This window comes from Trematomus bernacchii, unplaced genomic scaffold (genome assembly GCF_902827165.1).
Source record: "Trematomus bernacchii unplaced genomic scaffold, fTreBer1.1, whole genome shotgun sequence".
NCBI lineage: Eukaryota > Metazoa > Chordata > Actinopteri > Perciformes > Nototheniidae > Trematomus > Trematomus bernacchii.
In genome coordinates, this window is record NW_022988097.1 from 8,139,436 (window position 1) to 8,165,520 (window position 26,085).

At 39.5% G+C, this 26,085-nt stretch overlaps 4 protein-coding genes across 4 annotated transcripts; 2 read left to right on the forward strand and 2 right to left on the reverse strand.

The window, feature by feature from the left end:
- The first annotated feature begins 741 nt into the window (after positions 1–741).
- mxd3 (MAX dimerization protein 3) lies at positions 742–4,254 on the forward strand. The gene is made up of 6 exons (XM_034120990.1): positions 742–915; positions 1,560–1,665; positions 1,773–1,802; positions 1,944–2,058; positions 2,237–2,402; positions 2,967–4,254. Exons 1-6 carry the CDS (start codon positions 849–851, stop codon positions 3,083–3,085), a joined length of 603 nt encoding a protein of 200 aa, XP_033976881.1. The 5' UTR covers positions 742–848; the 3' UTR covers positions 3,086–4,254.
- Positions 4,255–4,653: 399 nt separating this feature from the next.
- prelid1a (PRELI domain containing 1a) lies at positions 4,654–9,002 on the reverse strand. Its single transcript, XM_034121395.1, has 6 exons — positions 8,886–9,002; positions 8,157–8,274; positions 6,997–7,222; positions 6,793–6,906; positions 6,405–6,483; positions 4,654–5,622 (listed from the first exon to the last, which is right to left on the reverse strand). The coding sequence occupies exons 2-6, from the start codon at positions 8,246–8,248 to the stop codon at positions 5,501–5,503; spliced, it is 633 nt and encodes a 210-aa protein (XP_033977286.1). The 5' UTR covers positions 8,249–8,274; positions 8,886–9,002; the 3' UTR covers positions 4,654–5,500.
- A 653-nt stretch (positions 9,003–9,655) lies between these two features.
- npy7r (neuropeptide Y receptor Y7) lies at positions 9,656–14,800 on the reverse strand. The gene is made up of 2 exons (XM_034121107.1): positions 14,697–14,800; positions 9,656–12,016 (listed from the first exon to the last, which is right to left on the reverse strand). Exon 2 carries the CDS (start codon positions 11,977–11,979, stop codon positions 10,864–10,866), a length of 1,116 nt encoding a protein of 371 aa, XP_033976998.1. The 5' UTR covers positions 11,980–12,016; positions 14,697–14,800; the 3' UTR covers positions 9,656–10,863.
- Positions 14,801–18,803: 4,003 nt separating this feature from the next.
- On the forward strand, positions 18,804–25,608 carry trim105 (tripartite motif containing 105). Its single transcript, XM_034121328.1, has 7 exons — positions 18,804–18,914; positions 20,023–20,358; positions 21,335–21,430; positions 23,356–23,589; positions 23,740–23,753; positions 23,872–23,987; positions 24,194–25,608. The coding sequence occupies exons 2-7, from the start codon at positions 20,080–20,082 to the stop codon at positions 24,751–24,753; spliced, it is 1,299 nt and encodes a 432-aa protein (XP_033977219.1). The 5' UTR covers positions 18,804–18,914; positions 20,023–20,079; the 3' UTR covers positions 24,754–25,608.
- The last annotated feature ends 477 nt before the right edge of the window (positions 25,609–26,085 follow it).

Below are 26,085 nucleotides of genomic sequence, written 5' to 3' on the forward strand. Positions count from 1 at the left end.
GAAAATACCATTTGACATATCCTCCCTCCTACATTAACTACGGAAACGATTGTTTTGACGTTTTCAACATATATAAGACCATGTTATTCTATGTTACCAAAAGTATGCATGTTAATGTACACCGTCTTGTAAATGAAAATATTTGAATAGTAAGATAATCAGATGGATTTAGGCAAATACACATTTGTTTTTTATACATCGGAAGAGGGGGAGAGTAAAATTATACTAAGTGTAACAAAAGCATATGTAGCTAACAATGCAACTTTACACAACTAGGTTAGCTCTCAGACGGCCATCTTATATCATGTTTTTCTTTAGGTTTTAATATAATAGTGGAAAGAAAGTATAAGTGCATGCAAATATCAGTCAAGCGCAAGTCAATATAGTCCGCCAAAATAATGAATGTTTGAAAAACAAAGGTGTTGTCAAAGATGAGGGGAGGGAGCTTTGACATGACGTTTTACATTGACTGTAGATGCCTTCAATTGCTTTCGGACATATTATAATTGTAACCTTAAAACTTTATACAATGAAAAGTAAATAAAAAGTCACCAAAATATAAACTTTTTTCTCTTTTCTAACGAAAATGAGGCACTAGATGCCAATACTTTAGTTAAATTGTCCTCCTTGTCTCTATATTAGATCAACGTTGTGCCCTCCGGATATTTTTTATGACGGTAGTTTCATATGTCCGAGTTTACGCCGAACACGTGAACGCAGCGCCAGTGTTTAGGCTCTGTGGACTCAACTGAGGACGTAGCACAGACGCAGCTTCATCTCCTGACTGCTGACGCTTACGCCACAGTTGCTTGTTTACCAGAGATTTTATTCTTTTAACAACAATTATAATGGAAGGAACTTGCAACATCCAGGTGCTTCTCCGGGCTGCTGAGTTTCTTGAGAGAAGAGAGCGAGGTAAGGTTTTTATGATAACTGTCAGTCTGCAGGGGAGGAAGTTGGTTATTGTTAACCCAACGAAATGCATTTGAAGCTAAATTAACTATGCATGTAATGCAAAACATAATATAGATATACAACACAATGTTAGTGTTGCAGAGCGTATAATTTTTTCTGCAACAAGGGTAACATTAGGCGATCCATCCCATTACTCAGTGACCTACATATCGGTCACATCATTGTACTCAAAGGCGCCAATCTGCTCCAGTTTGAAAAGGAATTAGAGCGGCGGTGAACGCTCTCTACTGTCAATGAAAGTGAGAAAGGGACAACGCTAAACTCAACGTTTAACTTCCTATTAAAACAATATAACATCTTATTTTGCATTTCTGCCTGTGAGGCTACAAAGAGTCGTTTTATAAAAGTGAAAGAGCGGTGTGATGGCGCCAAAAACAAAACGCCCAGCTGATGATGCTGTTGACAGCAGCTTTTGTTCTCCTCTTCTTACGATTTAGGAAGAGATTAGGTATTATATGATCATTTATAGCACTAGGTTTCATTACCGATGATAATGGGATCACTTTATATTTATACTTAACATCGTTGCTATTTAATTTCAGACAGTTTTCTAACACCGTTGTGATGTTTCTTTTCCTGCACAGAGGCAGAACATGGCTATGCTTCACTCCTTCCTCTCAGTCCAGATGACTCTGACAAGAGGAGCAAACAGAGGAACAGAAAGATATCTGCTGCTGGTGGAGGCAATAGGTGAATACCTTGCATAACAGACAACTGACAAAAAAGGGTGTGGTTATGCATTTGCAACATGAACATATTTCATAGCTTAACAAAACTGTATTTTTCTGTACCTGCAGGTCGGTTCACAACGAGCTGGAAAAAAACAGGTTTGGACTATTTTGTCATGAACAATAGATTATATCACAAGTGTATAAAAAAACAAACTTTTATATGTAGGCCAAATGCAGAGGACAATCTTGAAAAGCCTGTTTTCACTTCCATGAAATAACATCTGTTGTGCTTTTTAGACGGGCTCAGCTGAGGCACCACCTAGAGGAGCTGAAGAAGCAAGTCCCTCTGTCATCTGACTCGATGAGGAACACCACACTCAACCTGCTGAGACGAGCCCAGCTGCACATAAAGGTACACAACACCATGACTCATAGAAGTCCTAGTTAAGAACATGATAATGGGACAATCATTGTCCTCATATCATGGTGCATTTGCTAACAGTATTTGATAGATGCTTATACCGTCTAAAGTTGGGTCTACATATTTAGTCCCCTGCTCACTTTTCCGTCTCTTCTTTTTTACATTTCAGAAGCTGCAGGAGCAGGATGAGCGTGCGGAGCAGATGAAGGGCCGTCTGCGCTGGGAGCAGAGAGAGCTGCGGGTGCGGCTGGAGCAGCTGCAGAGAGGCTCAGAGAGGATGAGGAACGACAGTCATGGGTCAACCATGTCGTCCGAGAGGTCGGACTCTGACAGAGGTACGTACCAAGCCTCTCAACCAGGTGTAGTCACAGTAATGTGTAGCCTTTTATAGCTTGAAGTACAATTAAAGGTTTGGTTGTATTTGATCATTATTCTGTCACATTCAAACCCCTGTGATTCTGCTCTGATGGGAATTAGAAATTCCAGCAAAGGATTTATAAAAAAAAAAGACAGAGAGAGAAACCTTCTAAAAAAAAATATGTCCACAAATGATTTGCTGTCAAAACTTATTTGTTAATCATACATTAGTGTAGTCTACTCATTAATGGGTGTTTAGGATGTGGACATTTTACATATTATGATTGAAACTAAATCAAAAGTAATCAATATTACAGGTTATCAACCTCAAGGAAAAGTATTGTGACGTTATTATTTGTATTTTGTTATTAACTTACATAAATCTTTCATCCAAATGATTAAAGCAAGAACAAAACAACACAAGTTAACAAAATTATCTTTATGTGTATGCATTGAATATTTTTGTATGTTCTTTTCACACATTTCCATAGTGTTTTTTCTCTTTCACTAATGGAATTGATGTTTTGTCGGTCCCTTTACAGAGGACGTGGAGGTGGACGTGGAAGGCATAGTGTTCGACTGTGTGGACTCTGACGGACTGAGCATTACGCACACTGATGCAGACCACTGTTACTCCAGCATGGACAAAGCCTGGCTATGACAGTAGTAAACTTACAGTAACTTGTTTGACGTCAAGAAGAGGAGAAAAACATTCCAAAAAAAGCCGACGGAGGTTAATGGAGAAAAATGTTACTGTACAACTGAACACTTTTTTTAAATGGAGTAACTTGACATTCTCTTTTTAAAATATGTCAGACTACAAGCTCAACAATAATGGGGTGAATGAGCTGTGTCCATTTTGCACTGAAAAGCAGTTAAAATCACTTGGCAGGGATGGATGTAACCTTGTGCATATATATTTTCTGGCATTTCTTACCTTACCAAGCTGTGTCTGTAACTTAATGAATCAAAAAGTTGTACTCATTCATCTCTTAAGGGAGTATTCCTTTGCCTGTAAGGGCTTTTTAAAATCCAAATGAGGGCTTTTTATTCTAATCTCTTAACTTATTCTTTACTACAGTATGTCAATACTGAATTCTGCCTTAAATCAGATTTGATGTAGTATACCATACAGCTTTCCTTTAGCACTAAGTTCATTTTCTGTTATGTCATGTGTAGCCCGCACTTAAGCATTAATCTGTGCTATGATTTGTATTATCGTCTTATTATATAAATTCAGTCATGTCTTTTCTGTTGCACAAAACGTCCACATATTGCACTTGTTTTCAAAAGATTATGGGTATATTACAATGAAAACAGTGATCTGAAATAAACTGGTCATATTTGCGCATTTATATCTGGCAACTAGGCAACTGGAGCAAATATACATTTGTTGTATTTGTACACAATCCAGTCTGTGATCAAGTGCAAGAATGTTGTTGCCTGTGTGAAGATGCATTGTGAGAGCAAATGGAGAGAGGTATTACGACAGCTTGTTTTATTCACTGCTAAGATGAGCTGGAAATTATCACGACTACACTCCAATGCTTGTGTATTTGTCGATATAAAATACAAATTCACCAGCCAGGCAGGTAATGTCAACTTGTAGTAATTATGCAATTGTTGCTGTATTACAAATATGTATCATATTCTTTGCAATATATTTAATAACTGAAGATGCTTTTTCACTTCACTTTTGTATATGCAAGATGCCTTATTACCTTTTTTAATAGTATGTATGCATTCATCTATCTCTCTGCCCAGTAATATAATGTAGCATTTTTGAACTGGTTTAAGCTTTTTTTAATGAATAAATATTTTTCTTATTTATGTGACGTTTCATTTTTTACCTGGACTGATTGGTGTACAGTTATGAAACTCAACAGTTTGTAACATTGTACTTATGACCCTATAAGACAGTAATGCTGTTTGAAATTATGCAAACAGGCATTATGATGAGTTTCAGGACCTATTTGTTTACAGTGATTCTCAGAAATGATTTCTAATTATGACCCTTTATAACAAAGTAATGGTCGTTGTCACCTTTTTGCATTCGTTAAGCATTTTGAGTACAATCTGAGAGTGATTTTCCTTGTTCTCTATTAAAAAAAATGTATATATAGTAATTGACAAGAAGTAATATTACAGGAAAATAAACATGATCTTAGTTGGATATTGCCACCCTGGGATTGTATATCGAGGCACCACTTATTCAAAGACATCACAGCATGATGGTTACAAAGGAACAGTCCATTTATTGACAAGCTGATATTGAATCAACACAGTAAGAGAGCACAGTGTTGCATGGGTTGTATCATCACACCTAAACTGAATGCACAAAACAAGGTAACATGTTTGCCTTTGTACACGCATTTTAAATTTAGGCGAAGACACTGATGTACACTGCAACCAGATATTCCCACAAGGGAGTATTTCTTATCAAGCTATGAATGCAAGCAATAAGGACCTTTCTCCAGTTAATGCACTTCAACTTGAAGTAATCAGGTTTAAGATGATTAAGGTGTGGTTGGGTGAACTAAACTAAATTCATAGATAACATGATTGTGGAGAAACATAAAACATAAATCATACACATGAATTAGAATTAGATCTTGTGGTATGCTAATCTTAGCATGAGAACAAAAGCTGTTAATAATACAAAGCTCTTAGAAAACAACATGACGTACTAACAGGAACAGAACAAAAAGTAAACGTTGATGAAGGGCACAGAGGTTGAGCAAAGGTCTGATGAACGGTATCAAGGTTGGAGAAGTGCTATTATTGTTTTATGGCACCTGGAGCCATATTCAGCCGTTCCTTTGAGATCTCTATCTACGGTAAATACTGAGATGATCTGGTATCAAAAGTATAATATATTTTAGGAGGCTGGAACAGGCTCTTGAACCCAGCTCAGGCCCTTTTATGGTCCACCCACCATTTACGATGCTTCCTCATAGAGGTCAGGTGTCTACCCAATGACCCAGGATCAGTTTGGCTTACCCCAATGCTCAACTAAACAAAAGGGTATAGATAAATCTGTCCTAGTATCAGTGGTAAAGAACCGGTGATCGACACATCACACATACTGTTTCTTCTGAGCCTGGGAGGCCAGATCTTTGGCTTTCTCCTTAGCTGCCAGGGCCGTCTCTCTCGCTCGCTCCGTAGCCGTCTCTGTTAAGGTTCTTGATGGAGTTTCACCTAAAAAAATAGGACATATGTTATAATAATGCTAAGGTTTGATTATTTATGTAGCGCAGGAAAACTTACGATAACACTTAATTGTTCTGAATTGTGTAATAAATAACATGAATTACTAATGTGCACCGACTTTTAGATTTGTTGTGTGTCAATCACAGGGTTTTTATCAACAATACTCCACGAATGCCGATACATTTTAAATACCAAACTATAATGTTATCCTTATGTATTCAAGCCCTTAACTTTGGAATGACTAAACTGTCGCAGTAGAGACTGATATTGTGCATTTATGTTATTTTAACACATAAAACTGTCTTCTTACAAATTGAACTTGACAAATATCCAATGAGTGAATAGCCTTGATTTGTTAACAGTTTTTAAATGAACATTTAGTTTGACAAGTATGGCCCCATTACATCCAGACTAAATATATACACTTTTTAATAAAAAGTTCTATGACATGGATTAAAACATGGATTTAAACTAATACGCCCAGCTGGAAAGCTACACCCAAATTGCCAGTTCTTAGACTTGACTGATAAGATTGCTTAAAGAGCATAACCCAGTTTTTATTTTACTCGAAGTTTCCATCTTTTACTTTCCATCTGTTAAACTGAATCTTAACAAAATACCTAGCATCAGAGCACTTGTACCTCTTAATTATTCATTTTTATTGCAGATATTGTGACTTGTCATTGCAGGAAAATAACAGGTGTTTCCAAAATAATTAGCGATGCCTTTATTCATGCAGTTAATGCATTGTATTATAACTGACAACTTACCTTGCATTTTGGCCAACACGTATTCAAAGCCCTTCATGGTCTTTGTTACACTGTTCTTGAACCTTCTAAGACCAAATTCCTGGAAAGAGAACACAGTCAGCCAACACTTAAAAAGCACTTTGACATAAGTCTTGTGTCAACAACCTACACCTCATATCGGCACATGTACTACCATGTCTGAAAATAATTAAAGACCAGTCTAACTCTGTGATAAATCAATCAGGAACCTAAGTAGTTTCAGACAGCTTCAGCTGCTCAACTTGTACATCTGAACACTATGTATTATGTTACCTAATGAACAGTTAGATGGGTGGGTCTTCCTTTCAGACCCCCTCAGCACTTTCCCTGATCTGTTACATAGTACGGAGCTCCATTTTACTCTACTGACCTGAATAGCTCTTGACAGCCCATAGACGGTGGTAGAGATCCAAGCTTCTCTCTTTATCTCAGTGCAGCTGCCATTTTCAGGGTTAATATAGTACTTGCACCGCTCTTCAACCGACTGTAACAGAGAGAAAAAAAGGAAAAAAACAATGATCACGAGGCTGTTGTTACTTTGTGCCATGCTGAGTGGAAGCAAACTTTGTGGTACCATGAGTCGAGCGTGGCTGATGTTCCATGTGAGGGTGGTCATGGTCCTTTTCTGAGGGTCCACAATAGAGTCCTCGATGATATATGCCGAGCTGGACATTTGCTTTGGAAGGTAGGGCTCCATCCAGCGAGGTGCTCGGCTCGTTTTGGTCAAGAGACGTCTGGAAACGAGGCAGTTTGTTGGATTAACCTCCCGGAAAATGATGTCTTCAGTCAAAACATGGTTACTGTGGGAGAGAAGGAGAAGATAAGGATCACAACAATACAAAACCTCTGTGGGCTTATAATAAAGTATATTTTTCTTCAATTAAATAATATTGTTTAATCTATGCAAGCACATATATGAAAATAAGTAACCTAAAGGAATGCAAATATCATACACCAATCACTCAGTATTTTACTCACTGTAAAATAGCAACATCATAATATAGAAATGCTCCATTACAGGTAAAAGTCTAAAATTAATCTTCTTACTTTAGCAGAAGTTCTGAATTATGTGCATAAAAAAGGACTCAACGTGTTAAAGATGAAATTTCTCATCAGGTGACAGAATGATGTTATATCACATCACTGGATTACATATTTTATCTAATAATCAATGTGCAAAAACATAAGAAACAAGCATCTGAACTGTAGTGGATTCAAAGTGTTAAGTACCCTAAAATACTAGTGAAGTACCTCAATCCTATACCTAAGAACACTGCTAGAGTAAATACACTTCAGTTACTTTTCACTACTTTGAGTATAGAAATCCCAACTAGGGCTGCTCGATTATGGCAAAAATCATAATCTCGATTATTTGGGTCAATAATTGATATCACGATTATTAAAAACGATTATCCATTTACTTTGAAGACATCCATTTATTGAAAAACAAATTTGAACAGTATGTTTTTAACAGTTGATCACCCTGAACTTTAAGTATAATTCAACTGAAAAACCAATTAAATGTTTTTTTGGGAAAAAAAAGAAAATAACTAAAAATAATCGTTTTATTTCGATTATGTTGTTTTCATAAACGTTGCAAGCCAAAATCGTAATTGCGATTAAAATACGATTAATTGAGCAGCCCTAATCCCAACTCTTCATGCTTTGCAATTTGGATAGATCAGTGTATGTAAGGAGCAGAGGAAACACTGAATGCAGACTCTTATCGCTCACCTGTAAGGGTTGGGATATCGTTGCCAGAAAGCAACACAGACTTGGTCCCAGCTGCTTTTGAGCATACCTGCGCAGCAGTAATACTTCACCATGGTGCCGTGGGTTTACTGTGGCCCCGCTGTGGAGACACAGAATACAGCCTGTGAGTTTCATACGTTTATGTAACTAGCTTTCCAACAACAGTGTAGGACGACCCCCCCCCTCCGCGGCTCAGGTAAAGACAACGGGAGTCCGGAATTTACTGGACAGCAGATTCGAAGATTCGGGAACATTTGTGTTTGTTTAACCAATTGACCATTAATGTCGACAAGGTCATATTAAACTAAATAAAAAAGTTGTTTTATTGTATTACATAGGTTTGTTTAAATATGTTTTACATCTGTCATAAATCCCACCGTTAGCGGAGACACACGTTTTCCAGAACTTTTCAGACTACATGACAGCTGTCTTTCAAATAATACTTCTTAAATACCACACTGAACCTGCTCAAAATAAGCCTTGTGCGACCATCATGAGCACAAACAAATGAATATCCAAACAGTGAGTAGCTAAAATCAGATATAACATGTATGTCACATTTGTCACGTCCGCACTGCAAAGCTTCCTAGTTAGCATGAGCTAGCCTAGCATGAAGCAGTCTCTATGAATGAATGGCAAAGATATTGATTTAATTCATCGACATTCAAAAAGTATTTTGCTGCTTTCATTCCTAAAGGCAAAGGCGGTTACCTGTAAGGCGACAACATTCAAAAGTTGGGTATTTTCATGTTATACTCCTGTCGGCATGGATTTCACCGTGCAGCCACCATGGCAGCCACCGACACATCATGTGAAACTGGAGAGAAGGTCAAACGAAGACGAAATATCCGGTAGGTGGTGACGATGCAATATCCAGTTTGAACACTAGAGGGAAGCAGGTAACCGTGCAAAATGAGAGAGGATTTGTTACCTGAAATGTAGATTTTGATCGGAATCTTGGGGTCAAATATCATGTAATTTTGCCCAAAACCTTAAAAGTGGCATCCGTATCCCTTCAACTCAAATATTAAAAAACAATCTAGATTGATAAATAACTCTACAGGGAAACGGAAACTGTGTATTTTGGGTGAACTCTCTTTTTAATATGACCATGTCTTGCTATTTCTGGAGATATATCCTCTTCAGCATGCTATACTTTAGGACAGATGCATAATCTCTTACGCATATTAAAACCATCCCTGAATACATCTCCAGACTGCAGCCAAATCTTCACACATTAGCTCTAATGCCCAAACGGTTTGATGCCAAGGGTGTAAGCTCAGTATTTGTCTGCTAGTAGTCTCGATTAAGGCTAGGAATTTCTATAATTATCTACAGTACATAAATAAAAAACATAGGCTAAACTAGGGCATTAGTTATGTGGGTGTCAAGAACCAGCAGTACAAAATCAATACATGTTTTCTTTGCTATGAAATGAATCACACTGCAGCTGGGTGTTCAATAAATACTTTATTTGATGTTATTTGGACCCACTAGTTCTTTTTATTTTTCAAAATGAAGTCTGAATGTTTTGTGCAGGACTTTGATTAATTTCAATTATTTCTGCAAATGCTTATTTTTTCCCTCTGTGGACTGTCTTCCCACCTATAGATGGATTTTCTTAGCTGTCGTTCATGGAAAGTGGATCTCTCCTATATTACCGTATGGAGGGTGTATACCCCACGGCACAGACCCCGAGAGTAATTCATGTATGGTAGCTGTGTTGAAAACATTTCAGAATATGCCACTATTTTGAGTTTTATATTCGACGTTCTTAACTTAATCCTCTCATCCAAACTTTTCTTAATTGAAACACATATCATTTCTTCTCCTGATGAGTTATGTGTACAGCGGGTGTTCACTATATGCCCAGAGGCAGTGTGGTTGATTAATGTTCTTGTGTTCATTATTAACAGACCACCACAAAGGTCACTTGAGCAGCGTGTAGAATGTATAATTGCATGATTTTTCTTCATCCAAATCCCTTTTTCTACATATCCTCAAATGCAGCTGCACACATGTGACGAAAATACCAAAAAGTCCCACTTCACACAGTTCAGTGGTTTTCGATCTTATTCCTTTGGACACAGCTGGTTTGTCTAATCGAGAACAGCTGGTTGCCAGGTGAACACAATTAACTTCCTGGTTGGACAGATCAACACTTCCTCTGGATGGACATGGGCGGAAATTGAATGTTACTCTACAAGGACTTTTGAGTGAATCCATAATGCAGCATATGTGAAACTCAACAAATAGAAGAACGAGTGAGAAAAACAAAACTTGTTCACAATATTGCCCTTTTTCCCTTCAGTAGGTATGGACACAATAATAGCTTCAGGCAATGTTTGCAATGGAATGCATTATTAATTGGACACAACTTATCAACAACAGCTCTGCAGTTACAGGAGACACATATAACATTGAAGTTCTCTAACAGCCTAGTAAACATCCTAATCACGTATTTGAACAGGTTAGACAGATGTGTTTTAACTAGTACCATTCACAAAGGAAAGAAAAGCCTTACATAAAGCAATTTGCATGCAAAGCTCCGAGCCCTCTCTAGTCCCAGATATACTCATAATCAGGCAATTCAAGTCAAAAGGCTACTTTTCAACCACAAGCACCACAAACCGGAGGTGCGTTAAATGTGCTCAGTCACATCCTACAGGCATTTTAAATTGTGCTAATCTCAAACAGCAGTTGGAGGATGTCCACCATTACGGCCATTCAGAGTCAGCCTTCTTAAGGAGCGTGTCCTGAAGGAGCCTTCGGGGTGGAAAGCATCTGGCTTATCCTCACAACGAAACACCATTAGGAAGCCATTCCTGTAGTTTTTATTCATCCACCCGTACAGGACAGGATTGGCAAAAGTCGAACCCATAGCAATGATATGGAACACTGTGTATATGAGTTTGTACTCCTTAAACCTGAGCACCAGGTCTAGATCACTGGCCAGCTGAAACACGTGGAATGGCAGCCAGCAGATAGCAAACACCACCACCACCAGCGCCAACATCTTGGTGGTCTTTTTGCGGCGGTTGATGCTGTCAATACGGGTGGACGGGCTGATATGGTTCTTCAGTTTGACCCAGATGCAGATGTAAGCATAGCTGATGATGGCTAAGGGAAGGATGTACTGCAGGAGCAGCATTGAGAGGCTGTAGATGACCCCATCCCTGCTGGTCCCGTGGGGCCACTTCTCAGAGCAGACGGAGATGCGCAGGTTGATGGAAGGGATCTCTTCATGGCGGTACTCTCTGAAGATGGCCAGGGGCGCTGCCAGGATTGCTGACATAGTCCAGGTGAGTGTCATGATGAGAAAGCTGGAATGCCATGTAAGGCGCCGGCCAAGGTGGAAGACGATGCAGCGGTATCGCTCCAGAGCGATGACAGTGAGGGTCAGGATAGATACATGCACACTCAGGGCCTGGGCAAACGGCACCATGTGGCACAACACAGCCCCAAACTTCCACTCATCCAGCAGAGTGTAAACCAGAGTGAAGGGCAGGCAGAGGGTGTCCACCAGGAGGTCTGCCAGGGCCAGGTTTGCTATGAAGAAGTTGGTCACTGTTCGCATGTTTCTGTAGCGAATGATCATGTAGATGACAAGAGCATTTCCCATAAGCCCTAGCAGAATGATTAGGGAATATGCTGCGATCAGGGTGATCTGGACTCCAATGTGCTTGGTGATGTCTGTGTGGAAACCTGGTGTGTGGAAACCCACGCTGTTGTTGAGAAGAAACCAGGGATCTGTTTCACCAGCCTCCCCTTCGCTCGTGCTGTTGGATGTGTCTGGAGGGCTCATTCTGTCGTCAGATGATAGATTTAGGCTGTGCCGACACCTGAGGAGGGGAAAACCCATAAAATGTAATTATTGACACATTCTAGCCTGAATAATAAGCCTTTGAAAATAATATGTCAAATGTAAAAGAAGGCCTGAGCTATGAGGTAATTATTTTATTCCCAACATTTGCTCTCCAATTTAGAATTCCAAATGTTTTTTGTCACTGCAAACATCGCTTTAGGATACACATGTCTTCCTATATGTCCCCCCCCCCCCTCTGTGCAGGTGTCCCAAACAACAAGTATGACTTTCTGAAGCAGTAACATGATCCCTCATTGGCTGCCACTTACCAAAAGACTAAGAGTTCCTCTCATTTTTGCCTGAAAAAGCCGGATGTACCCTTGCTGTGAAATGCTCCCAGGGTTTCTACGGTGCTGTGCTGTTTTTGTTATCTACTTAATGACTCCTAGAATATTCTCTTCTTCTCTTTATGTTGTACGATACTTCCAGTCATTCAAATGTATTTTCAGGGTCTACATCTCACTGCTAGAGCTTTGACAAACCCCAACCTCTAATGCAATCTGACTAAAAGATCACATACCGAACCGTTTCATTATTCTTTTCATATTACCTGGAAAGGGTAATTTGCATTGTAAATGTCACACGGTTATTAAAACCGTTTTGTAATTAAACTAAAAATAATTAAATGCCAAAATAGGAGATATGATAATTCTCTAATGCATGCAGCCTAATTAATAGAACAATTAAACAGCCTTTCATTAAGGAAGTGGACGTTCTGAATAAGCTAAGAAAAATAGAAGGAAATGGCTCTCTTTGTACACATGTGTGCCTCCCAAAAAACAGAGCATAATGCTACCTAGATCTATTGAATCCACCATGGCCTTGGTACAAGTATTGGTTTGTTTACAGCTCACTGTTTTTCCAAGGGAGAGACACCTGTGCCATGATAAAGGCTAAAGGAAGATGATGAAGGAAGCAATGTGATCAGAAGATGTCAGGCAGTCAAAGCTACATCATTAGAGCTGCCGACTGCCTTCAGACTCAGTCGGCAGCTCATAAAGGGAATACTGTGTGGTAATTACTTGCATAAAGGTCCGTGCTGACTCATGTTAGACAGCCGTATTTTAGTATAAAAGATATTCTTTCTCTTCAGTACTTTCTATAGTTCATTATGTTGTCATTACTGTCCATTTACCTGCAAGAGGCTGAAAGCTCCTGCTGAATACAGACAGAACATTGTGTGATGGCATGTGTTAAAACTACTCTCAATTTTGATTCTTGACTGCTAAATTGCTGCATCCTCATTAACCAAATAAAGGCTTCTAAATTACAAATCTAAATTACTTTTATATAACTGTTCAAAACTGAACACTTTTTAAGATTGTGAGTGCTCATTTGCCTAATTCAACACATTTCAAAGCTAACACTACGTTTTCAAGTTGTTTTCTAATGGAAACGCAGAGACAAACAGAACAACAGTGAGAGGTTTTTTTGGTTACAGACATTTTTTGTTGCTCTGGAGATTTTGTAGCATATTGTTTGACACACTTTTAGACACACATCTTTGCCTTTTCAGTATTGTATTCACAAATAAGAATTTCATCAAGGACAATAGAGAGTAAATCCTTTTTGGCTGTATTGTTGGGTTAATCTATTGTCATATTTGAGGTATGATAAAGCACTTGATAAATAAAATGTATTATTATTATTATTATTTTAGAAGCTACATTAATCAAATGGTCCTCTGTGCAATTGTCTTCAAGGTGAAAAAGGTATTGACAAAAAAGTTGTTGAACTCATTACATTTGATCAGACCCTGGGTTTCTAAATATTTATTTAAACATTATACATGTCATGTGTAACACACACACACACACACACACACACACACACACACACACACACACACACACACACACACACACACACACACACACACACACACACACACACACACACACACACACACACACACACACACACACAGTGAGAATGTAATGACTCTCAATCTATAGGGACCACGTATATTTAATGACAACTATGCCTACAGTGTGCAGTGCCAATGAGCCCAAAATCATACACCTGTACCTTCTGTCCGCGGAGCAGACAGTCACACACCAGCAGGCAGCAGGGATTTAACATAGAGACTGCAGGCGACATGTGCACTTCACAATGCATCAGAAATCTGTCAAACCACCCTTTCTGATCAGCGAAGGTTATACATGACTTTAACAAAGCTCGTGGCACTGAGTAACGTTTTATGATACACCTGCTGGAGCAATTCAACTGAATTTTATATTATACTGAACTATACGCACTGCCATGAAATTCTAATGAGATATTTAATGTCCCAATCAAATATCATTGATGCTTCGGTCGTGCGTAATTTGTCGCCATTTGTTTAACTTACTGAATAGTGCGCATTCAAATATCTCCAAGTGAGCTCTCGAAGCTTTTTCCACCGACTAGACAGCTGCAAATCGTTTGCCTCCAACACCAATCATCACCTGTGGTACGCAATTTGGACACTTGTTCCTTTTCAAATGTTCCTCTCATGTCCAAATTACGCACATATAACAGTTTTAGCAACTAACGCTGAGCAGAATAACAGAGAATGTAATATCTATTTCCTCAGGGATAAACATTTTTCAATAAAGCAACCTCGGAACACACATTTAAAGTCAAAATAAGCGCTACCCACGTAGTTATGCACTCACCTTTTCTCCTATATCTCCCTTTACAGACGAGTCTTCACTCCAAAGTGGCGTGAAACAAGGGGGAAAATCCCGAAGCTCCTCCCAAACTGTAGCTCCTAGTGCGCATCTTGTGGCTCGACAGTGCGTTCCTGAGGCAGGTCTACAGGACACAGACAGTGTCAGCGTCCACATCAGTGCCAGGGACTGTCACCGGAGACCTGCACTTTGCAGATCACATATTTAACTGAGGGCTCTTTGTGATTTCATTTCCAGTGCACAGTAGAATATACAGAATAAATGTAATTCAATATCACAGAATGTCCTTTAAAGAGCCAACTCACAAGAGTAACGTCACTGATTTATTGCTCTTTCCTGTTTTATCTGCATATATCATTCACTTTATTTCCAGGCAGGCTTAACACTTGTTGTTTAAAATCGTATTCATGTATACAACTTTGAATGAACTTTGGAACAATTCACGATTGTAAAGCAAATCCTCATATATTGCTTTATTTGGCATCACATGTCACAACTGATGTCATTTCAGCAATAACATGAGCATATAACTGAGATGTTGTGTTGTTGTGCAACAAGCCCTACTTGCATGCTTTTTGATTCCCTGGAAAAACACACATCTCTCAAAAAACTAATTTCTGTGTGCTCCCTTTATGTCCTCAGAGATTATTCAATTGTAGTACATTTGAATAGGGTTCAGTTGGGAATTTCAATCAATATTTAGTATTCTGGGTGTCATTCACCTGAATTATCTAATTTCCACTGCGGTTTGGGGGATCAGGTTACATTGTGTGTCTAGAGCCATTTCCCCTCATATAATGTAGCAAATATTGGAAAGGATTGTGAAAAGATTGTCAGGAGATGTCTCAAGGCTGACTGTGATATTGTGGACAGAACATTTCCGAGGTAATACAATTATGTACCAAGCAGTTACCTTGAAACATCTTTCAGATTCTTGAAAGAATATCTTAAATAAAAACATTTGCATGTGATTCCATCTCCATTGAATCTGTTTGAAATGTGTTCACCTCATCAGACCTGTAGACTGCTCGCACAGATGTAACAGGAACGTCGCCAGATAATTAAGGACATGTAACATGCTGTCACTTTAAATTAGACATTGACATAGGAGCTTTAGCCACGTGGAAAACCCATTGTCGCGCACTTAAAAAATGTTTAGTGATTTCAATAACAGTGTCTCCCTCGACCTTTCTCTCTGCAATACCCTGGAGCTTTAGAGTCGTCTTTCACCATCACAGCTGAGAATATAGTGAATGGAGAAACATGACATGGGATCCTTGGATTCTTGTGGTGGGATTATATGTAATGGTGCAATAATTGCCTCACTGATTGACTCAGTAACAGATATTTTCCTTATTGATTGTGGCAGGCTGCCCCTCCACCTCAATTTATTCTTTCAATAATAAGAGTTGTCCCAAAGCCTGCATGTGCACTGGGTCACTCGCAGTGAAGCTTGACAGTTCCTTCAGCCTGACTTGTATTCGTTACGGATAAAGGATTCCTGTCCTTGCTTCAAACTTACTTATCTCTAAGGGCTTCTGAAAAGTGGTGAGGTTTTATACTGGTAAAAAAACAAATGTTTGTGTCAATTTAAGTCAACCCGTAGGTCTTTACATCTTTCTTCGTGTGCTCATATAAATCTGCATGCACCTAATTAGTGTGTAGGACCTCCCTCCATATGGCCAGGATTCTGTATTTATGTTCCACTGCTCTCCATCTGATCGCTGTGTCTGTTCAGCTCCTCTGAGAACACTGGTGCCACTGATCTGGTGACATGATCAGAGACTGTGGCGTCCTCACGTCGCAAAGCAACAACAATCACAGCACACACACTGCTAGGGATGTTCTTACTGTCACTCCCTGTCTGTCTGCTTCTCTTTGTGTAGGCTTTGTGAATTATACATTGAGTAGAGGATATTATACATTGAGTAGAGGATGACAGACAAACAGAGAAATCCCATTTGAGCCTCCTGCTTTTTTGGTTTTTTGTCTCCAATATAGGTTAAACTTGACAGGTGGACAGTGTAGCCATAATGCAGATAACAGCCTTTAGTTTTCAGTGATCCAAAATATTGATTTGAAAGGGTAGACTTTCAGTGTCAGTCAAATTGGATTTCTTGGGTAAACATGTGGGGTGCTCTAGTCATACCTTATGGTGTTATTTTATTCTAAGGCATGGCCAATGTTTCTAGGAAAGCAACATGGACATCTATCTCCATGCCCATATTGTCTAAAACATGACTCTAGTGACAATTACATTAGGCGTCTATTTAAACCTACCATTAGGCTATGTCCTTGGTAATGTTTCCGGCAATATGGAGGCTTTAACAATGTGAGAGGGACTTCTGCATTTCACATCTACTTTTCACACTAATTATAGAGGGTGGACTGTCCTTGTATACATATTATTCTGTACCGAGACTCCTGCATTTACATTGTCACTTGCAACATTCTCTGCATTATTTAGCTTATTTTCCTGACATATAGTTTACTTAATCTGCATTACTTGCACATTGGTCTGCAATATAATCAGCACAATATTTTTCTAATCTATTCTATCCTGTTTCTTCTTGAACTTTTTTTTAAATTCCATTTGAATTTCTTAATTTTTTTGTATTGTTTCATGTCCTATATAACTATTTTGCAATGTTGGAGGAGCCTGGGACTCCTGGGAGTTTCATTGCCATTTCTACACTGTAGCTACTGTGCATGACATTAAAGACTTTGAATCTCGAATCTTAGCCTGTGAAATAAAACAGTTCGAAAATACCTCTGCCCTGAGGAGACCTTTCTAAAGTCTAAAAAACGTACCCTGTTCATGTCAGATGATCCAGTTCTTCAAACCAAAAAGTCAAGATATCTCGGTGTCTCCTGCTCGGATACTGTCCACTCTTTTAAAAAACAGTCTCCTGGTACTGCGCCAACTTTATGGAACTCTTTGTTTAGCCCTACAGGCACCACAAGCTAAGTGCAACCAAGTTCCATTATTTCCAGTGGTGTAATGTAATGAAGTATACATTTACTCCAGTAGCCTACTGTACTTAAGTTTAATTTTGGGGGACTTGTAGCCTAAGTATTTTCTTTGTATGCTACTTTATACTTCTACTCCACTCCCTGAAATGGGATATTACCCACAAAGTGTACTTTTACACTTGGTACATTAAAGGTGGGGTAGGTAAGTTTGAGAAACCGGCTCGAGATCGCGAGAATTTGAAAATACACAACCGGAGAAAATCTGCCACTTCCTTATAGAGCCCCTCCTCCAACACACACGAACGCGCACATGACCAATGAGGGCACGAGATAAGTTTGTGCACAGATGGAAGGCTGACAGGCAGGTAGGCCATCCAGTTATTTTAGCCGGCCCGGCTAAAATGATTGGTCGTGCTTTTTACAGTATTACGGCTTCCACAGATGACATTTTTTTATGGATTTTTTGTCAAAGCACTTAAGATATTCATTGCTATCGGGATGTTAAGAGCATTCCATGGAATATAACAAAAAGTGTATCTCGAGCCGGTTTCTCAAACGTACCTACCCCACCTTTAAGTATAATTTGATGCCAATACTTTTTTACTCCTACTCAAGTGAGATTTTGTATGCAGGACTTTTACTTGTAACAAAGTATTTTTACACTGGACTGGTAGCTGGAGAGGTGCCAGTTCACGTCCTGGGCACTGCCGATGTGCCCTTGAGCTTCTTCTCCAACTTTTCACTGGTAACAAATCTGAGTAATAATAATAATAATAATAATGCATTTTATTTATGGGCGCCTTTCAAAGCTCTCAAGGACACCTTACAGAGCATAATTAAAAACAAGCAACAAAGAAGATCACACAGTAATACAAGACTTCAAAAACAAAGACTTAAAAACAAAGACTTAAAAACAACAATCAGTTTACAGAGTACTCCTTCCAGCTTTGATTATTTTCGAGAGAAGGCATGTGTTTAGTTGTGATAAGTGCCACAGAAACGTGAGGAGTCTTAGAGGGAAAATTAATAACTGACTGCCTTCATTCCAGTATTCACGACCTGCTGTTTGCTGTGAAACCAGAGGACCAATCAAAGGTGGGCGTGTATCTCGCACATGCGCAGTTGTCTTGTACGTCTTGTTCCCAAACAGCAGCCAAGCCGTGGGATCTGCGAGCAGACGAGGAACTTTGAAGTATACCTGGCTACACAAATCTCTAAACAACAGACCACGTAAGTTCACGAGAGGTTTAACTAAAGTTTATTAAAGTCACCATGCCAAAGCATTACATTTGCATTCCTTTGTGTCGCTTGAAAAGTACTTTTGCTGGCTGCTATACGTAGCTAAACACTAGCAGGCTTCAAACCGTGTAAAACGAAACAATACAAATCACCAGCTAGCTTAAAGAGACCCTATATCAGACCATTTCCACTCCTACATTGAACTGCCTGTCGTTTTTATTGAAGCGGGTGCATAGCATAACCTCAGGAACATGTGCAGCTTTATTTGCATCGATGTGTTATCAGTGACGGACTTCACAGGGAAGGAGCACACCCAACTCAGTTGGATCAAAGTTGAGACTGAGCCAAACAAACAACATGTTATGCTGCGTTCCATCCACACAATAGTCCTTGTTCATCTTTATTTTATGTTTTTTATTGTATTTCCTAACATTAACCTTATTTCATGTTATTTGTCTCATGCAGTTGTGGAATGAGTACATTTCCTCAAGTAATGTACTTAAGTATACTTTTGGGATACCTTTACCTTACTTGAGTATTTCCATTTAATGATACTTTGTACTTGTACTTCACTACATTTCATGTATTTATTAGACACTTGTAGTTACTTTAACATAACATTGTGTTTATATGTTATATATTTTACTACTTATTTACTCAGTAGGCTACTTTCCAAAATGTGCTTCATATTTGGAAATTACAACATACATGTATATACATTTTCTAATGATTATTCAGAATAGTATAATATTCTCTAATAATACAACACATTTATAAGCGGCATTCTGCACAATAAGTACTTTTGATACTTGAGTACATTCAGCTGATAATACTTCTGTACTCTTACTAAAGTAACATTAAACATGTTTAGACTGTGGTATTAGTACTTTTACTGAAGTAAATGATCTGAGTACTTTTTCCACCACTGGTCTCATGTTATCTTTGTACACTTTGTGCCTCTTCTCTTTTGTTAACTCTTGGAAATCATGCTGAATGTGGACTTTTTATTTTATTTTTAGGGAAATAAACGAATGTGTTTCTGCAATCTGGCCTTGAAAAGCTACAGTTTTTCTCTTGTTGTGTCTCTCTCTTCCTCTAGATTTTTGCTTTCACTTTCTCTGTGTGGACTGACACACAAAGCAGAGCACCGTTGGTCATGGCTGCTGCGGCTCCGTCCTGTAAAGGCAGCCTGAGAGAGGACCTGACGTGCGCCATCTGCTGCGACCTGTTCCGGGAGCCCGTCATGTTGGCCTGTATGCACCACTTCTGCAAACCCTGCATCTCCAGGTACTGGAGGGGGGCTCAGGGGCCTGTGACCTGCCCACAGTGCCGCAAGGAGTTCAGCTCCAAGCAGTTTCAAACTAACTACCTGGTGGCGGCCATGGTGGAGAAGGTCCGGGTCACCACCTCGGACACTTACATCAAAAACCTCGAGGTGAGTTCAGACCTCCTGCTGGCTGCCTTCCATGCCTTTTGCTCCTAGTCGTCTTTGTTATAAGTATTTGGCAATCTTATACAAATAACCTTATGCTCCAAAGTAAACCAGTTGATTAAAAAGGAGTTCTCTCTAACCTTTGAATACAAATGTTTTCTCTTCAGTGTACATCCGTGTTTATTTCACTGTAGTTCCACCCTGAACACATCTCACTTGAATAGCTCAGGGCAAACTTCACTCCACTCCCTTTTATATTAGGTTGTGTATGACAGGATATACGACTTAACCACAGCAGGGGAAACAATATACTCTGCCAGAATAATAAAAAACACTCGTAAAAAAATGCTATAATAAATCATACCTTTGTGATTCCTTTTTTATATGTAATTATTGTTCATATTGTGTCGGAATGTGTTTATTCAACTTTATGGTTCTTTCAAAATAAATACTTTAAGATTTTGAAAGATAAGACGACCAATATCACTTCAGTTTATAGAGAGCCAGCAGCTGGTTAGCCTAACTTAGTATTAAGGTTGAAAACATTGTCAAACAGCTAGCCTGGCTCTGTATTACCGCAATACAAAATACCTACCAACAGTTCAATAAAGCTCACTCAGTAACACTTTATATCTTGTTTGGTTAATCCATACAAAAACAACACATGGCATATTTAAAAGCCCTTTTTGTCAGACTATTTCTTGGCTGGATAAAGTCTGCTGGATGTCTGTCGAAATGTTCTCTTATCTAGGCCTTAGTGTGGGCTGTCGTTCCAGTAGACTGCATTCAATTGAAATGTATTTTTGCTCATCCATATATGTAAACTACGTGGGAAAAATACTAGTTCTACATCTTTTAAAAAAGTGACGGTTAAGTGCAACAACAACACAAAGTACATTCTCTGTTGAATATGGGTTCCATGATGCTCTGATCAGTCTCTCTCTTTTGCTTCTGACTTAATTGACATGTTGTTGTACAGAAACAAGTGAAAGAGATGTTGGAGAGCCAGCGCCTGAGGAAGGAGGACTTCATCAACAGTATTCGCAGAGACAAAGACAAAATGGACACCATAAAGGTACACTCCTCTGCTCACCTCGAGTGGTGGCAGCACTTAGCAGATAAGAATGTACATGAAACTCCCTAATGGCTGTTTGCAATATGCCGCTGTGCATATTTAGTGCTGTTTGCAGATGGTGGTAAGTGACAACTTCTGCTTTGATTTGTCAAAACATAATGGGGCTTGCGCCTCGGTGCATAAATGCCTCTCTAACCTCTGACTTCGTTGTGTGTCGACTTTGTTAAAGAAATATTTGCTGTGCAGTCTTTTTCTCACATGGTAATTATTTGCTTCAGCAGAGAGACTCAGTGCATCAAAACAAGACCTTGTTATTTAGCTTTAAGATGATTAAACATCCGACAAGACTGGGGATGCCACAGTAAATGACTTTAAGTTGACAATTAATGTCATACAAATGAATCCGATTTACTATTTAATTGTCTTTTTCTGTTGCTATTGCGATTGACTATACAACAACACCTTAATCCATATTGTAAATCGTTACAAATTGTATACATAAATGACTGCTCTTTAAAATGGTGTGATCGCTTGGGAAAAAGGTCAATTCATATTCAAATAGTTTATTGAAACAGTATTTTATGTGTCACTGCACATATTTCAATAGTTTCTTCTTTATCTTTACTATATATATATACATACATACATATACACTTTATATATGTGTCTATCTGTGTGCTCATCTGAGCCTCCTTCATATTTTCCCTCTTCTTCTTCACCTTCTTCTATCCCAGGTGTGAAATCCTCATCTTTCTCATCATCTTGAGCGCGCCACATCTGAATCTCCCTTACCTCTCTGCTTCAGTTCTGTCTCCTGAAACAATGTTGAGTCATTAAGTCCACGAAGATGGTCCTGATGTCCACTATCGTTTACATTTAGAAAACAGCTGTTATTTCCAAAATGCAAATTATTTAACTGCTTTCAGAACTAATGATATCGTTCCTAACATGTTAATAAACAAGAACATATATGATTTTCATAGTAAAAATAACAATAGATTTGACATTTGGCCATTTTGGCTGAAAATAATGAGTAACTTCCCAGCATGCAATTTTAGCAGCATGCCAATGACATATCACTGGAAAGCCCAGGATGTCCTCTGCACAGTGCAGCAGGGATTGATAGAGTAGCTCAAAAGAGTAAAAGGAGATGCATGTTAATAAAATATCCACTACAGAGGGCATTGGTCAATAGGCTGGGTCTCAGGATATATATACATATATTTATATATAAATAAAAACTCATGGTTTCAGACAATAATTGAATGTAGCTGCAGCAGAGACTCTGTCTGCGCTGCACATTTACCGACAACTTTGCTGCTAATTTCTGGATCAACCTCCTCCCTTTCTGTCCCTGATAATCCTTTTTTTTTAATTGTGATTTATCAAATGCTGGATGGAAGCTACAACTCCAGCAGAACCTCCTCACGTCTGCACCAGAAGGGGAGACTCAATAGAGGCGTTATCGATTCCTCTTAGTTATCATCTTGTTATGTAAACCACACATATGGTCTGAAATGAGCCGTAACAGAAGAACCTGTCCAACAGCTCTTTGTGTCCATGTTTCTTTAAGGCCTAGACCAAACTTCATTACACCATGTGACAAACTGTTCACAGGCGACAGAAACTTAAACACATCTAATGCGCGTGAGACAGATGGAAGATAAGAGCTTGCATTTAGACGGCATGCTGTGCTGAGATGATGAACAGGAAATCCTTCCCCCCCCAGTCTTCATTTGTTTGACACGTAGATCTTTGATGCAAAGTGTTGCTTCATTACCCCTTGTTTGTCTCTCTCTAGAGATGTGTACTTTTGGGGAAGCAATTAAGAGCTTTAATGGGACAAGCCAACATAGCTGTGGTAGAACAAGAGATGTGACATTATGTTCTCCATCTGTAACATCGCTCATTTGTCCCTGTTGTAGAGAGTGGGAGCAGATCTGCAGGCTCGGGTCAAAGGGGAGTTTGCAGCTCTCCATCAGATCCTGCAGGATGAGGAGGTCTGCATGCTGGAGCAGCTCAGGAGGGAGCAGGGGGAGGAGGTGGAGAGAGTGCAGCGCCACATGGAGGCCATGGAGCTGGCAGTAAGACAGCTGGAGGAGAATATGAGAGTGCTGCATCAGGCGAGCGCTGACACTGAGAACATCGTCCTGACTCAGGTAAGCTTTGGCTAGGACACAAAGTCTAAAAGAGAATCCAGGTTTGAAGTACATTTTCATGCCTTAAAATAGTCATTCAACTGTGAATGTGTCAATCACATCTGCACTTTTAATAATAGTGTGTCATGTGATTTTTCCTTTTTGCTCTAGCTCCCACAGATAAAGTAAGTGTGAAATATTTCAGTTTGATGAATAATTGATTTTTTGTTGTCGTTTTTGTATCTTTCACATGTTTTTATTTGTGCTCAAAATATATGACCCTCATTTGCTTTTTTCCTACAGGCCATGTGTGCAGGTGAATAACGCCCTGGAGTTTGAAATAAACGCTTTCAGCAACAAATACATGGCCCCATTACAGTACATCACATGGAGAAAGATGTTCAAGTCTCTGAAGCCAGGTAATTTCCTCTCCGATGTGCTTCATTAGATACTAAAAGACTTGCCTCAACAATGGGAGTAATTACTGAATGATTACTGAAATGATAAAAAGATGCTGAAGACGCACAGTAATAACACCATTGTTCCACTAATGATATTTCATTTATTGAAAAATATGACGAACGCACTGTTAAATCTAAATGTCATTAATTCTTTCACCCCACAGGTCCTTCCCCATTAACGTTTGATGTCGACACAGCGCACCCGAGCATTCAGGTCTCCAGGGACAAAACGGCGGTTATTGAATGTGACATCATGATCCCACACAACGACCACAACAAGCGCTTCCTGCAGTGCGTCAACATCCTGGCTGCACAGGGCTTCCAGTCAGGCCGACACTACTGGGAGGTAGAAGTGGGCTCCAAGCCCAAGTGGGACCTGGGCGTGGCCTCGGAGGCCGTCGACAGGCACACTCGCATCAAGCTGAGCCCCGAGAGCGGCTACTGGACGCTGCGGCTGCGTAATGCCGGCGAATACTCGGCCGGCACGCAGCCCTGGACCAGGCTGCAGCTCGTCTCCGCCCCTCAGAGGCTCGGGGTCTACTTAGACTGCGAGGAGAGGAGGGTCTCCTTCTACAACGCCGATGATATGAGCCTGCTGTACTCGTTCACCAACGGGCCGAGGGGCAAGGCGTTCCCCTTCTTCAGTCCGTGCATCAGTGACGGCCGACAGAAACCTCCGCCTATCAAACTCCTCCACTACCCTCCTGTCGCTCTGTCTGGCTAGCATGGGGGCAATCGATACAAAGCTTTTCAGTATGCACAGCCTTCTATTCACTTATTGACCAATAACTGTTAGCACTGCCTTTTTAGCATTATGGGTCTGTATCAGCCATTTCAGATTGCTCTATTGATCAGATATATCTACTTTCTACCTGCAATAAGCCTTTAAAGCCTTGATATGTTATGAACAATGCTATATTCCTTCATTGTAATTGAAATTGTTCTGAAGAAGCTAATTCTATGTGCTGTAGCCATCAACAGAAACATTAAACTAACACTTTATTCAACAATTTTGAATAGTGAAGCCGGATGCATGCGGTTCTTCACTTCTCATCCAAATCTCTTAAAAAAGATGAAGACCGTTCACCTTTCAATGATACTCCTTATATTTATTTTTCATTAAGTCAGACTGTCCTCAGTCGCTTGTAAAAGGTTATTGTTTTAATCACCATTGAGTTTTATCAGCATAAAAGATGTGTGCACTTTAGTTTGAGATGTTACTGATTAAATGGTTCATGTTTGGACTTCAGTCTGAAATGAGAAACAGATGTTCTTTCTGATGAAGTTTAACATCCAAATGTAACTTCATAGCACCTTCACGAGTTCTGTATATGACTTCTAGCAGCTGTTGATTTGTCATTATCTATACAATCATGTATATACATTATACGTGCCTAAATGTAAGTGTAATATAATGCACTCTTGTTTTTTTATAGAGTAAGGAGATATAGTTCTTCACAGGATTCAGTGTATGCAGTATATTTACATTGTTGCCATTGCATGTCAGTTGCATATGACCCAAATGATCACTGTAAAACTGCCGATTCAAACAATAAACCAAATCACTCTTTTCACAAAACGTTGTCTTTGATTCTCTTCTGCAGCTGTGAACCTACACTCTTACATGACCTCACTTGAAATAATCGAGGATGTTATTAAGCATCATCAAAGCAGAAAGCTTGACTATGAATACACAAGTCATCCCTGACACTTCTGGAGAAAGAAGAGGCGGGCTCTCGGTTATCTTCACAAACACACAAAAGCACTGATGTCCTGTTTCCTCCTGCCAGGTGAAAGGTCACAAAAACAGAGTGACAGTGGGGATGCCTCTGGGCCGCTCCACGGGCCTCGGGGGGCCGCTGAAGCAGGATGCTGCTGCCTCCTCTGCAAATTGGAAAAGTGGCACAATGAACTGCACCTGAGGGGGACCACACTCTTCCTGCACAGCGGCGTGTGGGTGCGTATACAACACACTTACAATACACTGGTCAGCCACTCTGACTTGTAACTGCAGAGAGTTAACTTGTTTCCTAATCTGAAGAGAGCAATTACGATT